Source organism: Hypomesus transpacificus, chromosome 12 (assembly GCF_021917145.1).
Source record: "Hypomesus transpacificus isolate Combined female chromosome 12, fHypTra1, whole genome shotgun sequence".
Lineage (NCBI taxonomy): Eukaryota > Metazoa > Chordata > Actinopteri > Osmeriformes > Osmeridae > Hypomesus > Hypomesus transpacificus.
The window spans coordinates 2,653,251-2,669,175 of record NC_061071.1 but is presented as its reverse complement, the minus strand read 5'-3'; the positions used below and the strand labels follow the sequence as shown (position 1 = coordinate 2,669,175).

The 15,925-nt window shown below is 41.4% G+C and overlaps 2 protein-coding genes across 2 annotated transcripts; one reads left to right on the top strand and one right to left on the bottom strand.

The window, feature by feature from the left end:
- Positions 1 to 3,761: 3,761 nt before the first annotated feature.
- LOC124474541 (ankyrin repeat domain-containing protein SOWAHC-like) lies at positions 3,762 to 7,211 on the bottom strand. The gene has a single exon (XM_047030777.1). The coding sequence runs from the start codon at positions 7,010 to 7,012 to the stop codon at positions 5,135 to 5,137; it is 1,878 nt and encodes a 625-aa protein (XP_046886733.1). The 5' UTR covers positions 7,013 to 7,211; the 3' UTR covers positions 3,762 to 5,134.
- A 487-nt stretch (positions 7,212 to 7,698) lies between these two features.
- LOC124474803 (septin-10-like) lies at positions 7,699 to 12,583 on the top strand. Its single transcript, XM_047031246.1, has 10 exons — positions 7,699 to 7,854; positions 8,301 to 8,415; positions 8,548 to 8,743; positions 8,953 to 9,139; positions 9,796 to 9,957; positions 10,092 to 10,188; positions 10,299 to 10,467; positions 10,659 to 10,791; positions 11,080 to 11,264; positions 11,692 to 12,583. Exons 1-10 carry the CDS (start codon positions 7,819 to 7,821, stop codon positions 11,705 to 11,707), a joined length of 1,296 nt encoding a protein of 431 aa, XP_046887202.1. The 5' UTR covers positions 7,699 to 7,818; the 3' UTR covers positions 11,708 to 12,583.
- Positions 12,584 to 15,925: the final 3,342 nt, after the last annotated feature.

The window sequence follows — 15,925 nt, the reverse complement described above, 5'->3', positions numbered from 1 at the left end:
TGCAGAAAGCTTATCGGGTGCCTTGTACCCTGATGTCCTCTCAGCAAACCCGTTCCTCAGTATAGATAAGGGCTGGTCCCAGAGCTGCTCAGCTGGCTAATAGCTATATGTCATGGTCACTCAGGGTCAGTTAGTGACAGGGTATGGTTGGAACCCTTGGAGGTGTAATCTGTTTCTCCTTCTTTCTGTAAACAGATAAGCGTGAGGGGGACTGACTGATGGGACACGAGGCATGGTGAGATGCTACTGGGGCTGACATCTGTCATGAAAATTGCATATCATGGTGCCTCTCCCTCTCTATCAATATTTGTTCCTCTATCTCTTTTTCTCTTTCCGTCTGTCAATCTTATTCTCTATCCTCTCTCTCTCATTCTCTCTGGATGGTGATACACTTGTTTCAAACAACACATCACCCATTATGTTTGCCTCCAGCTATCTCCTGAAGAGTGGCAGGGAGTTAACTTAGCCCCTGGTCACTGTGTGGTTTAGGAGCTCAAGGCCATTGGAAAATGTGATAGTTGAGAGCCAACAGTAACTCACTGTGAGGGAGGCAGCAGGACCCACGGGAAATGCACCTTAACGTGTCAGCTGAATTCATTAGGGTTAGTACGAGCTCTACAGAATGTACGCTGAAAGAATGACAAGGAATCCATCCGTGGGCTGTGACGCACCATGACTGTGAGGCGTTCCAAGGTCAAGAGCTTATTTGCGCCAATTAATCATGTTCTCATCTGGTTTGTCCAATAGTATGGCCGCCTCTCCGCTGAGTGTAGGAGGGGGGAAGAGCTTCCAGCACCAACTCTATTGAGCTTTGTGCACTGACCTCTGCTACCTACTGTGTGAAGCAGAATGGAAGTATGCTTTTCTGGGTATAACAAGGATGCGACAAAACAAAGACATTTAGTTTAACTGCGTGACACAGAAAGAGAGAGAAACAAATAGACAGAGAGTGAGAGAAAGACATAGCAAGAAACAGAGAGAGAGAGAGAGAGAGAAAGACAGAATGAGTCAGAGCAAGAAAGAGGGAGACAAAGAGAAAGAGAGAGAAGGGGGAGGATGTTGATCAGTTTGGCAAGTGCTAGACTGGAGAGGACAAAAATGTGATTTCCTTATTAAGGACAGCCGTCATGCTTTGTCGGTTGCAACATCAAAACAAATGAATATGAAGAGATTGCTTCAATTATAGAGACAACCGTAATAAATGCCTATGTATTTATGGTCCGTAACAAAATGGCACCGCGCTTCCATAATCAAATGCACACACATTATGCTTACCCTGGTTTGTCATACCATGGGTAATGACTCATTTTCTCCTTTGCTTTTTATGCATGATGACTCTTTCATTCAAGAACACACATGCTTGCTGATGTGATGCTACAGGACCTCTCCAGAGATGAACTGGACGACTTCAGATCCACTCAATTTATTCTACTGTGTCTGTGTAATAAACATACATTTATTATGATCAGTGTGTACTTAGTAAAAGTGGTGTTAATAAGACGTGTAATTCTGCCATCAATCGAACTGTAATGGGGATGTTCATGTTGAATACAAAGTCTGCGTCTTTGCTGGGTGGAAGATGATTCTTAGAAATCACCTACCACTCTGAGCATTCTCAGGGTAAATTGAATGTGTCTCTGAAGATATTTCAAGATGACACCCCAGACAGGAAAATAGGATTAGTTGCTATCCAGGGAATAGACATATACATCATGTGTGACAGCCATAGTGTGTTGGTGAACAGGCACGTCCAGGCATACCATGTTTTAGGCCGGTCAAAGCCTTGCAAAACAGGGGGATTGTAGCATGTATCCCTTCTCTCACTTTTTGGCCAAAAGCAGAGTATGTCAACACTAATGATAATCTTCACCCAGACAGGCTCACCATTACATTTTTGGTGGAATTTAAAGAAACACAACATTTAGTCAGAAATGTACATTATATTTTGCTGTGAGTGTGTTTTCCATGGAATTGAAGATATTGAAAGATCCTTAGTCTGTTTTTGTCCGGTTTCAATCAAACAAGCAACAGGGACAGTTGATCTCAGTTGAAAGAGGAACAGACTGGTGTGTCTAGCCGTGTCTACATTACATCACCACGTCAGAGCAGTTGATTCATGGTTGCTCCCATCTCATTGCAGGCCCCAGTAGGGAGTGATTCAGTGCTCTCATTAACACAGGAGGGATCTAGCCTTGACACTGTGAAGGCTAAGCCACCGGAAATTTACGATGAATCAAGGAAATTTACGACACTCTGCGAACCACCCGCGTCCCAAGAAGGAAAACGTCCCATCTCATCTTTGATATTAAATGGCTCTCCTGAATGGTGAGCTATGTCTTAGCTGATCTCCTTCAATTGACAGACATCTCACAGTTAAAAGGGGGAACATGAATCATTGACAAACTAAATCACATTTTTGAAGCAAAACATTGATCAACACAATTGAAATTACAGAGTCTAAATTGTTTCCAAGCGACCCAGAGTCTTAGAACAACAATAGCAGACTGGTCCCTTGATTCCTGATGTGTAGCACCATCTAGTGGCTCATTTTCAGAACGCTCAAGCTCTAGCTCGCAACTTGTCATCTTCACCTCCATTTGAAAATGTATTTTCAGACATTTTTGTGCATTATTTTGCAAGTATTGTGATATAAATATCATAATATACATTTATAATGTTCTATGTGAGATCATTCAGTCTGCAAGGAGGCAATAAGGCCAAGATTGATAACAAGATTCAATCTTTTTAGATCAAATAAAAACAGAGGGAAATATTAAACTGTAGAAGATGAGATTTTGGGAAAGATGGCTTTAAACTGGAGTTGTAAACATTTCCTATATGTGGACGGAGTGTGTCATGTTGACCCTGCTTGCTGGACTTAGTGAGATCATCAGCCTTGAGCTATAGCGTAAACAAACTTCAAAAGGGCAGAGGGAAAGAGAAAATGAGAGAGACAGAGAGAGAGAGAGAAAGAAAGAGACAGAGAGAGAGAGAGAGAGAGAGAGAGAAAGAGAGAGAGAGAAAGAGAGAGAGACAAACAGACAGACAGACAGACAGACAGACAGAGACAGAGATATGGGATGCTGTTTCATAGTGATCCGGATTCACACGCATGTCAGCTGTTTTAACATCAAACACCTCAGTTTGCAGTTCTAGATGAAACATTCCACAGCACATCTGGGTGGTACGTCTGGGATGTCTGGGACGGACTCTACCACCAAGTTATTGGCATCTAATGGATGGACCTCATACCGATAAGGGCCTGCTGGTTATCAACCTGTCCAAATGTACAAACCAATATACAAGGTCAGCTGAAACAATTGATCTTGTGTTCTTGTTTCGACACATGCATATTTAAAGGCCAACATCCAGGTGCAGATTGACAGGTCTGATTAAGTCTGTACATCTGGGACATACTGACAGCTCAAGGACAAACCCTAGCACCTTCATCTCTATGTATTCCAAAACAAATCTGGTGCTGTTAAAATATCCGTATAAATAGATGTAGAGACCAATGCTTCTGTAGGGATGTAGCATTTCTCAATCCAGTCTTTGAGCCCCAGTACATCAGGGCACAGGGAATGAAAGCAACATTTGATAGTGAGGCCTGTGGTACACATAAAAAGTATTTCCCTCAAATGACTGCAGTGCTGTAGATGCGAATAATGAAAACAAGGAATATATCTGAATGTTTACATGCTAAATATAACCCTTTATTTTCTAGTAAACCATAACATACAGAAGGAGGACACAATGAATTCATCCACAATTATTGTGTACAAAGATGTATTGTTATTGTGTACATACAAGATTATTTGTACAAAAAAAGAAACACCATTAAGGTATCATAGCATCAGTAAATCATTTTAAATGAACTCAAAAGGAATGTCAAGGGACCAGTCTGGTAAGTCTAGGGCATATACAAGAAAATCTATTATGCAGGTTCAGATTTCTGTAGTTCAATAGTTATGCCAGCAGTGTTACCTCTTTAAAATAAGATTACAGTGTAAACCTTTACAGAACAAAAGTGCTATCAGCAAGAATCCATTGCAGCTTCTTTATATTAACATTTACATAGTACTTGGTTTAAGGTGCAAATAAGTTCAAATAAAATCTTAGACCCATTTCAAAAGATATGTTTGACTAAAGGAGACCTTGGCTGCACCTTCAAGTACTAACAAGCTAAAGTATTGCAACACATTGGTCCATGTCCAGTCAGTGGTTGGGATATAATTACTGACAGAAACAAGAAACACAATGCAAACATATGTGTGGTCTAGTCTAGAAAGAGAACCCAAAACAAGATCTGAAACCCGACTGCAGTATTTGCACGACAAGGCATAAAGAGACATGAAGGTAAACAAAACAGAAATTAGTCAATGTTTTACAATGAGTGGCCTGAACTTGTTTTGAGGTGTGATCGAAAACAGAAAATGCCTATCCTTACAAATCAATAGTGCAAATGTGAAACACGTATTTCACAAGGGTTTCTAAATGCAATTGTGCAACTAAACTAACAACAAAATGATCATACTCTATCCTAAGCCTAGTTACCAGACACTGTTGACTCAATCTAACTATGCGATCTCAGCAATCCAGATTAGACTCATGTCAAGAAGCTTTTACAAGCTTCTAAGATCTACCACTGGAACTGAGAGAGGAAATACTATAATACATTTGCAGGTAGGTGTGTGCTCTTCCAGTTTAGGACAGTCATAGATCATGAATGCTAATGTAAGGCACAGTACCATTGAGCAATGAGCTTGACTTGATATATTCAGTAAGGTCAAGGCTACTAATGAAGATACCCAAGCACCAACTAAAGCTTCATGCTGCCTTAGGTGAGGGTGAAGGCATGGTCTAGAAGCCTGTGAAAGATAAGAGGCTTACTGTAGGATAAGGCCAGAAATGTTTGGCCTAATTCATGGTAATCTACCCAGTTGCTTAACAGATCACATTCAGTGCAATGCATGCTATCCATCGCCTTCAGATATCCTACACTGCCGTTCTTGCCATACCCAACTGAGAAATAGAAATTAAGCAATACATGATTTTGAAATACACAGCTCAAACTGTAATCCACCGTAGTTTGGCATTAGATCGCCAGCATACTTGACTGACTCTGGACACACGCTCATCCAAACACAGTGGTCTTGGATCTGGATTTCACAGAGCCTCTTAGTGAGCCCTCTAACTCTTTGCCCTCATCGAACGATGTGCTATGAACAATCTGTGACCGAAAACGGATCTTCTGTCTAATGCTACTGAGGGAAGACTTCCTGCGAAGCAATTTAGGCTTTTCTCGGCTGAGTCCATCTCCAGAATCATTCTCACTGTGATTCAGCAGTTTCAGGGGCATGAGGCTGGACTGGAGGACCTTGGACAGCCTCCAGCGAACCCCATCCATGTGATCTTTGTTTTCGGACTCAGAGTCACCACATGCCCCAATGATATCTCTAATGTCCACTGCCACACTGTTGGTAAGATACTGACAGGCCTTTTTCCCATTGTAGTCTCTGGCCTCCACGTCAGCGTCATAGGCACCGATGAGCAGCTTCACCACCTCAACATGGTTGTGCATGGCAGCCAAGTGCAGGGGCGTGTACCCAGCACTCGACTTTGCGTTGATGTTGATGGGCACTGCGTGGTTTTTGGCAAAATTGACAATTAATGCCAGCAGCTCTGGTTTGCCCTGCTTTGCCGCCCAGTGAAGGCAGGTGAAGCCCGTCACAAAATCCTTTTTCAAGATCAGATTGGGTTCGCAGGCTAGGAGCTCCTGCAGACTGTCCCACTGCCCGTCTGACGAACACATCATCCATTCATGCTCTAGCGGGTGCAGTGTGACTGGTGTAGCCTCATCCTCTGTAGTGGAGGACACCACCGAGGCGGAGTCACTGTCACTTCTAGAACAGTCATTGTACCTGGTAGACAGGTGAACAGAGTTCCGCAACGCCATGCTCCGTCGAACATGGGGGGAACTGTTCATCATGAGCTCAATAAAGTTTTTACGGCTCCCCTTTGGAGTATTGCTCTCACTACCCGACATACTTAAGGAATCCATCTGAACATCATCTGTTCCATCCTCTGAAGGGTGACTAGACATTAGGCTGCGTTGGGATTCTCTTGAGGTTCTGCGTTTGGTCACAATTTCAGTCCTGCCCACATCGGCATCTTTGCCTCCTTGGGCTATACATAATGATTCATCGTGCTTTGGGTGATTTCCAGAGTGTCTTGTTGTATGTAGGCCCCACTTGTCAACCTGTCCCAGGGTAGTTTCTCTAGACTGTCCCGGCATTGTAAACATGGATCCATCCCCCGGTGCTGGTAGTGGGGACGCTTCAATCACTGAAATTTGAGGAATCTCTGGAGGTAACATCCGAACATCAACTGCCTTTGCGGAAGCTTTCTTGTCTTCTTTTATATTTGTATTTCCCATGTCGAATGCACTACCTTCGACTGTTTGGCCAACAGATCGTGTCAGTACAACTCCTTCCCTGGATTGTCTTTGCACAAATATTTCTGGAACGTATGGGTGTTTCTCACCTGTATTGTCAGATCCGTAACCTGAGCCAGGTAATATTTCTTGTTGCGCAGCGTCGTTTACAGTGGTTTCAAAACTGCGCACCTTTCCACATGACAGGACACTCATTGCAGTGTTTACTGAACTCTCAGATGTGTCCAAATTTGAACGAAGGCTCTCGTTTCTCAAAGTTTTCTTCTGTTCCGAAACTGACGTTACGCCAACATGTATCCCGTTGCGCGAGTCTTTTTCCACAAACTTCACTGAGCCTCTATACTTTTTCTTTAAACAAACAAATTTCACTCCATTCTCAATGTTTACAAATGCAATGTTATCCACGTGTTCCTTAAAAGATTCCCTAACAGCAGTTCTCTTCTCAGGGTTGCTTGGAAAAATAGATTTGAAGTAGTCAATCAATTCCAGGTTTTTCACTCTACCCCCTCGCTCCGTTAGAAACTGAAGGACCGCTTCTTGAGTACATTCAGTCGCCATTGATGCGATTTAACTAATCAGATTTCTTAAAACAAATAATAGACTAATTATTTGCTAATAATAGCTTGAATATCCTTTTAATAGCACCCTATTCCTAAATTGACCTATTTCGATATGAACTTATAGCTAGTCACATGTAAAACGAGGACCTGTCCCGCATCACTAAATAAACTGTGCTTGGTCTGCAGCACCCTGACGAGGGCACTTTGAACAAGAAAAACAAATAATAGAACAGTTGATGGTGTGAATGATTACAAGTTATATTCCAAACTGTTCTATGTAGCACTTTTCTATAATCAAAGCAACCACAGCCGCATAGCAACCAAGGCTGCAAGATACTGCAGTGCTTGGGAAGCCATTGTGGATCCATCTGGTTGTTTTCGTGTACGGTAGACGCATTCTTCGGCTGATCCAAAATGGCACGAGTTTCAAAGTGGGTGTATCCATCCGAATTCGAGAAAATTGGTCCATACTATTCCGTATATGGGGGTGACAGTCCAGTAAGAGACACACTCGAAGCACAGAATAATATTTTAATGAACACAAAATTATGGTATTGTACAGCAATGTAGCTGACACTAGTATAAAAATGTTTATGCATAGTTGCGTACATTTATGATCAAGAAACAATGAAATATCTTGCAGTTTCCCCCACGCGCCTGCAAATGTTTTCACCCTTTAAAAAGTTTGCTACGTTTCACTCGTAGAAAAATAGTTGTATTTACATTTCGTATGGAGGCACAATAATTTTAAGTTTCTTTATTTATCTTGTACAGCTACATTTTTCTTTAGCTCATCTATATCATATGGAGATGGCTTCATCGGATGTTGCTCGTCAGGGGGTAAAGTTTTGTTTGTTTATTCGTTATTTTCTTTGTCATGACTTTGATTAAAACGTATTTAGATTAGCTGTAGCTACAGTAGCTAGTTAGGAAGTATACTGTACTAGTATGCAGCCTTGCTCTAAAACTGTGGCTAGTTCTACTGCTTGTTATATAGTATAACAAGTTTCATTAGAGAACCATCCTTAACGTTTCATTGTGTTTTATCCTTATTCTTGTCTTATTAAACGTAGTGGCTTCTGTGTGTGTGTGTGTGTGTGGGGGGGGGGGGGGGGGGGGGGCTTCAACGTGGTATTAATTAATCCTATTTAGTGTGCTCTTAATTGAAGTCTTAGTACCCAGGGCGAACCAGCAGGATATGATTGGTAAAACCAGAGAACTGATGTATTCATTTCGAGTAATCCTGAATTACTTAATATCAAAGGATTGGCCTTTTTGTGTTCCAGGAAAAAAATGCCCGGCCACTGTCATTGTCTGGTCATGTTGGCTTTGACAGCTTGCCACATCAGTTGGTCAACAAATCAACATGTCAGGGGTTCTGCTTCAATATCCTTTGTATTGGTGAGTATCATGGCTGTATTAGAATATAATACATTCTAACATTTAGTAATTCCTTGAAGAATATCTGTGCTTTGACGGAATTTTAAATGTGTTGCGTCTTAAGATTTGTGTGATTTGTGTCATTACTTTCAGGTGAAACAGGTATCGGTAAATCCACCCTGATGGACACATTGTTTAACACTAACTTTGAGAACTTTGAGTCTTCCCACTTCGAGCCGAAGGTAAAGCTCAGAGCTCAGACCTACGATCTGCAAGAGAGCAACGTGCGCCTGAAGTTGACCATTGTCAACACAGTGGGCTTTGGAGACCAGATGAACAAGCAGGAGAGGCAAGTGTCACAAAGATGTATCTATGTTCATCCACTTAATAACAATGTAAAGTCAATTATGTGAATGGATATTGCTGTCTATGAATCAAACATAATGAAGACATTTAGAAATAATTGTGTATAATACTGATTTCTAGCAGTGACTGCTTTACTTATGTTTACAACTGCATTGACAATACTGTTTCCTCTCTCTTTCCTCCCCTCCTCAGCTATCAGCATGTGGTGGACTACATTGACACCCAGTTTGAGTCGTACCTACAGGAAGAGCTGAAGATTAAGCGCTCCCTGCATAACTACCACGACTCGCGCATCCACGCCTGTCTGTACTTCATCGCCCCCTCAGGACACTCGCTCAAATCACTGGACCTCGTCACCATGAAGAAGCTGGACAGCAAAGTGAGTCGACTGCCACTGAAGTCCACACCCCTGCATTCGCTCTCTATTGTGTCCCCAGATTTGGCGGTTCACGGTACACGCTGGTGTCTTTACCTCGTCCACGCCTATCGAGGAACGTTGCCCAAAGCCTTTATGCACTGGCGCGGCTATCAGCTGAGGTTGTTTTGAGCTTAATTATAGGCTCAAAACACCGAGTCACTGCAGAGAGAACAGTCATGTGCCAGGATGCACATGAGAAAAGGCTAACCAAATTGTCTAAACAGCATATTCCTTGCCCTCAAAGCACTTTTCCATTTTCGTTCCTCCATTTCTATATTTGGATATGGGAGTTTAATGCTGTGGAACGAGAAGTCTCATGTCTAGTTATTTTACTGAAACAGGACCGAACATGTCTGGCATAGCAAACAGGTTGACTCAGCTCAGGGATTTAGAAACCGGGGGAACCTGTCCTCGATGTTAGTTTTATGGTTGCTTCTCTTTCTGGAGGAAAGACAGTTGGCCAAACAATTACCATCAGAACTACATGGTAATAGCAGTAGTGTCCGATAATAGGAGAAAGGGGTGAATTATGTGAAAAGGGCAGTCCCTTAACATCAGACTTCTCTAAATACAATTTTGACCTAGTATTCTGACCCAGCTATGGTTCTGTGTTATAGGTCAACATCATTCCAGTCATTGCCAAAGCAGACACCATCTCTAAGAGTGAGCTCCACAAGTTCAAGATCAAGATCATGAGTGAGCTGGTCAGTAATGGTGTCCAGATCTATCAGTTTCCTGTGGACGATGAGACCGTCTCCAAGATCAACACCGCAATGAATGTAAGCCCTGAACACCCCCAAACACTCCAAGTACAATGCAGACCATGTTCATATTTTCCTAACAGTTGACTGAGAAGCACTTCTTCCTGTCATCTCTCCGTCCCCCACACCTGTGATCTGGTTGCTGTTCTCAGGGTATCCTGCCCTTTGCTGTGGTGGGGAGCACGGAGGAGGTGAAGATTGGAAATAAAATGGTGAAAGCTCGCCAGTACCCCTGGGGCGTGGTGCAAGGTGACCCGGGGTTTCCCTTCTTTGGACGTAACCTCGAAAGTCTTTTGAGAGATGAGAGGTTGAGATGAGGTCAGCCGGAGCTAAGTTGTGTGTGTGTGTTTGTTTCTCAGTGGAAAACGAGAACCACTGTGACTTTGTGAAGCTGAGGGAGATGCTGATCTGTGTGAACATGGAGGACCTGAGGGAGCAGACTCACACACGCCACTACGAGCTCTACCGACGCTGCAAGCTGGAGGAGATGGGCTTCAAAGACACCGACCCGGAAAGCAAACCAGTCAGGTACCATATACACCTGGCTCCAATTACGGCACACATTTGAGCTAGGGCGTTTAGTTGCCATCTTGGGTTTTTTTTGGGGTGGGGGGGAGAGAAGGAGACTGTATGCAAAATAAATGGGAGGGATGTCGATGCAATTGCGTCTGCTAAATGAAATGAAAAATGAATAAATGTAATTGCAAATGTGTCTTCAGTCTGCAGGAGACCTACGAGGCCAAGCGGCAGGAGTTCCTAGGGGACCTGCAGCGGAGAGAGGAGGAGATGAGGCAGATGTTTGTCCAGCGAGTTAAGGAGAAGGAGACTGAGCTGAAGGAGGCCGAGAGAGAGGTACGCCCTAATCCCACTCCCCTCCCCACCCACCCAACCACTCTTGACTCACAACTGTAATTGCATCTTAATACTATATCACAGCAATCTACTACAACACATAACAAGCACTTTCTGTGCACCGCAGTCTGCAGTAGATACTACAGTGCTCTGCAGCTCAATTATTCATCGACAGTATTTGGATTCACTCGACACGACAAGTTGATATTTATTGGTTGATCTTTACTGTTGATCTTTACTGCTGATTGACCTACTGATTGTATGGGGTGTCTTTTTCTGGATTTTCAGTTGCAAGGCAAGTTTGAGCAGCTCAAGAGGCTGCACCAGGAGGAGAAGGCCAAGCTGGATGAGAAGAGGAGGTCCCTTGAGGACGAGATGAATACCTTCAGCAAGAAGAAAGCAGCCGCCGAACTGCTCCAAGGCCAGTCCTTCAACAGCAACACCAACCTTAAGAAGGACAAGGACCGCAAAAAGTAATCCACTCCCCTTCCTGTCAATGACATTCATCTAGCTCCTCTTCAGAGCTTCTTAAAACATCTTGACCATACACCACTCTCTAGCATATCAATAAATGTATCATGCAAATGTAGAGATTGATCAAGTATTTTTCCCGAAGTAAGTATATTTTGGATCCCTAAGCCATAGAGGGGAATGTGGAGTCACATCCCTTGCTTGGGTTATCTCTCAACTTGTGATCAACACAAGCGTAGAGTCCATACCTACACAAGTGAACTTGGCTTGTGACATCGCTGTGAATCCGTTGTTGCTTCAGAAACATTATTTTTTACATGACAATAGGGAGAAACTAGTTCTCAGCATGAAGCTAGTCACTTTTTGTTGATATATTCAACCCATGGTTTGTGTTTTAACTAAATCATATGCTCTTCTGTTATGTTTTAGTTCTGGGTTCATGTGAAGAAATGGAATGGCCAAAGACCTCGGACCACACGAAGAGGAATATCATAATCGTTTTTTCCTGGTCTGTTTTACTATCCAAACTATACACCTTGTTATGTCAAACACATGTCTATGTTATGTTAGCTTTATTTATCTTAATATCTGTATCCTAATATGCATGGATTATTTGTAAACGTATGTATTCGTATTACTCTTTGTTACAACAGCTAGAGGGCGCCAAATAATCAAAGTATGCTTTGTACTTAGTTTTTGTGTGTTTTCACACCGTGCTGAAATCTCATTGATGTTTAATACCAGCCCACATGAGGAGGCTCAGAAGTAAAAAGGGGCTTACGGTATTAACTGCCTTTGTGTTGGGTTTGAATAGGCTGCACCTTTTTTGAGTCAGCCTTTCAAGTAACAAACATGCTAACTAGTTTCTCAGCTGGTAGAAGATTGCTTTGGCATGGCCTTATAGTATCATTTTCACTACTGCCTTACCACCTCGCCTCATAGAAGATTCATGTGAATTGAGTGTTGTGCTAATATTCCAGTAACGTTACACTTGTTATATATATATATATATATATATATATATATATATATATTCTTCCTGTGCCTTACTTATCTGTGCCTTATATCAATTTACAAACACTAAAACATGTGTTTTTAACCAAATGATCTCCAAATTAAACACTAAACATGGTAGATGTTGACTTAGAGTTCATGATGTTGTGTGGCTGCAGTATTATGGTGTTAGTAAAACTAGAACTGGGAGGATAGCTTCTGAAGAAAATAAATAATCAAGTGTTACAATTTAGGATACAATTTTTACTAAATATATTTTTGTACACAGTTTTTACTAGCTTTAATAAAATACAATGTTGTTCCTCTGCATGTTTTCATCTGTCTTTATACTTGATATTATCACAGTTGCCCTTAAAATTATTTTATTACAGTATTTCAAAATAATTATTACAATAATTACTTGATCAACCGGAAAAGAGCATGACATAACATGACAGTTGACCCCCTAATTAAGAATTCACACTGTTTTTAACCAAACTAAAGAGAATCTTCCTGAGATAAACAAGCATTTAGCGGAGAGGAGAGAGACGATATATATGAAACTATGTGAAGGTGAAGTCCCACATCTCACTTGACCACAATGTAACTTTTACTTTTAAAATAAACAATAATTGTTGTTTATTTGAACCCAGGCTTTGCGGTACTGCACCAGAATGTCTGAAAGAGCATGCACACTAACCCAGTGAGTTAACAGGGGAGCCCTGCTTTCTTCTGGTTTTCTGACACCCCAAGTCTGCAGGTTGTTACAACTAGAGAGTTCAATGTCAAATTTAAATGATGAGTGGAGATTGTTCAGATCCCTGATAGCTCAGTGGTTAAGGATGTGGGCTGGAAAAGACAGTTGGAAGAGGGGATCTGGACAGTCGCGGCGTTTACAGGGATTTGGGCCCACGGATGTGATTGGCACTATGCTCTGTGCTGGATTTGAACCCAGGTTGTTGTGGTGTAGGCCCTTGTTCTCATCCCATGTGGCCCTTCTTTTATATACTTGGAAAAAACATATGGATGACTTAACTGACATCAGTTAAATTAATTATCAATTGGTTTGAGTCTACACTCAATGGTACACATACTTACACCACTGAGCTACAGGGGTTCCTGCAAAGTTGTCCTTTAAAAGATAGTTTAATTGCCCTTTTGACACTACTAAATCCAAAGGACAACGTACGTTTTTTTTCTGCTCATCTAAGCATCCAAAAATGACAGCATGTCATTACCTTTAAAATGGCTTAAAAAGGTCTTAAATTGACTCACTCACACCTGCAGGAACCCTGATTAATAGGTTAATATGCCACAATGCTAGGGATTCACTATGCTGGCTCTGTGCTTTGGAATGGCTGTTTAATCCAGGCAGATGCAGGACCTTAGAGTTAATGTGCTGCAGTCCGCATCACTATCCACAAGATGTCACTGTGGATTCACTCTCATTAGAAAGAATCCGCAACACTCCAAGGGGATATATCTAACACACTACACACTCCATGAAATATAGAGTAAAAATGTTCATTGAATATTCAGGTGGACTTTGCTTCTCCATGTCTGTGTTTGTAAAGTTTGAGTCTTAACTATAACCTCCACCAAAATCCAAAGCAACAATGATTATTGTACCACTTTCTCTTGAACATTTGCAAGTTGGTGGCATTTTATGTATTTTTACTATGAATGGACAACCACACTCCAGAAAGAGCAAACCTAATTGTATCAAGAAGGTTAACATGCTTATTTTGGCTGCCATTGTCACTTCCACTCTTGTGCATTATGAAGTGATATGAATTGAAAAGTGTTTTTGTTTTTTGTAGTCACTATCTTCCTTAAACAATAAACATTTCTGGACTTATTATACAATTCCTTAAAATGTAAAACAAGTGTAGTAGATACAGTACATTGCTATATACATTTTATACAATTGCACTATTCTGTTGCTGTTCTGTCCATTTGTGGCGTTTCTCACATTTGAGAGAATTGTTATAAGGTATAACACAACATCATCAAATCAAAATCTCAGCTTTACCCCTTAATTGGGACACGGTGGTGAAGGTTTAGCACTCGTAAGCAGTGAGGGAAGATTGTCTAGTCCTCCGTAATAACAGCATCGGAATCTGTCGGTTGCAAGAACCTGGCTACTCTGTGTTGCTACATACATCAACTCCACTGAGCAGAAAATTAAAATGGAAATGCAGGCCTTGAAGGACTGGTGATCTTGCTGACCCAAGTGTTATGATTTATGTGTGGTTCTGGATACCCATCATGGCTGAGTTATTCCTATTCAAGAACATATTGGTATGTCTTTTAGAAGTGTTAGCCACCATTATTACAAATAATAATTAATGTATATTTTATGGACTGAGTTGAAGCTGTGTTAGTGTTACAGAATTTAGTCATAATAAAGTGTTTACTTGGGCAATCTCAATGAGATAGAGGCGCATATGTTCTTGGATTCAAATATTTTATTAAAAGATGTTAATTAACCTTGTGTAATCTCAAGCTGCTAAATGCCACATAAGGTTGAAAGCAAGTGGCCTTCTGATGGAAATGCCATGTGGATTCAATGGGAAAATAAAGCAAGCCTGATAATGGGAATATAAGATGACATTTACATTGACCAACATACAGGTTTATTATTGTATTATTTTCCCATGGTTAGTAAGGTGCAATTGTGTCCTCCTGTTTAAATTCAACCGGCAAAATTTTTTCCACAGCTAAAATACAGTACATGTCTTTGTACAACAATAGTAATGCCCCTGCTGTTAAATAAGCTGTCTCGGGAGTCAAGTTAACATGAATACATAAAAGTACATACAAACATTGAGCAAACAATGTCTGTCTTTGATGGTTTAATAAGCAATCTGGCTATGCACACACAGGAGAGGACAAAGCTGTCTAAAACATCTACAACGTTATCTAAAGCACCAAGGTAGCTTGTCCCGATTATAACAGGCAGTCATTCATTGACCCATGAATCAAACTACCTACATCATTTAGGTCTGAGTGGAAACCCCAGTTCTATACGACACTCCCTAGAGTTCTCTAATGTTTGTGAAAATGGACAAACACTTCTTTTATATTCCCCTTGTATATTAAACACAAATACAGCCATTGGCTAAATTAACATGTGCTTTGACATATGGTTTCCTCACCAGTGTGACTGTGGTCCAGTGAGATGTATGGAGCCTGATGACAGAGGGTTTCTGCTGCCTCTGTGACTGGGGTAATATTGGTCTCTGTGGAGCCTCAGGTCTCCTGAGCCTTTCATGAATAAACAGCTAAGCAGCTTGTAATGGTGCCATTTAAGGTCTGGGCACTTCTGTTCCACTCTCTTTTGCTGACCAGAGAACAACACACAGAAGTCAGCAATTCACAATTTGCTTCCAGAAAACCGACGTTTGTTGCCCAGTTCTGCGAAAAAAACGGTTCTATAATGCCGTAAATGTATTATTTTATTTGATCAAAAATCAACCTAGCATGATTTACATTGATATGATTCCAATACACATCACTGTCAAGGCTCTCAATTCCAACAGTCGCTTACAGTGATTTTGACAGTAAACCTAGGGACAGTCTCCGTGTTACTGGGCCACCTACTCCTGAAGGTTTATTAGGTTTATTTATTTACCGGTGGTATTTAGATGTTTTCCTGCTGTAAATGGGG

Bases quoted from the DNA above. Each gene is read 5' to 3' on its own strand.
- LOC124474803 (XM_047031246.1), top strand. From the start codon at position 7,819: ATGGAGATGGCTTCATCGGATGTTGCTCGTCAGGGG. The intron at 9,140-9,795 runs GTGAGTCGACTG...TCTGTGTTATAG, and splicing joins TGAAGAAGCTGGACAGCAAA to GTCAACATCATTCCAGTCAT. The intron at 10,468-10,658 runs GTACCATATACA...ATGTGTCTTCAG, and splicing joins CCGGAAAGCAAACCAGTCAG to TCTGCAGGAGACCTACGAGG.
- LOC124474541 (XM_047030777.1), bottom strand. From the start codon at position 7,012: ATGGCGACTGAATGTACTCAAGAAGCGGTCCTTCAGTTTCTAACGGAG.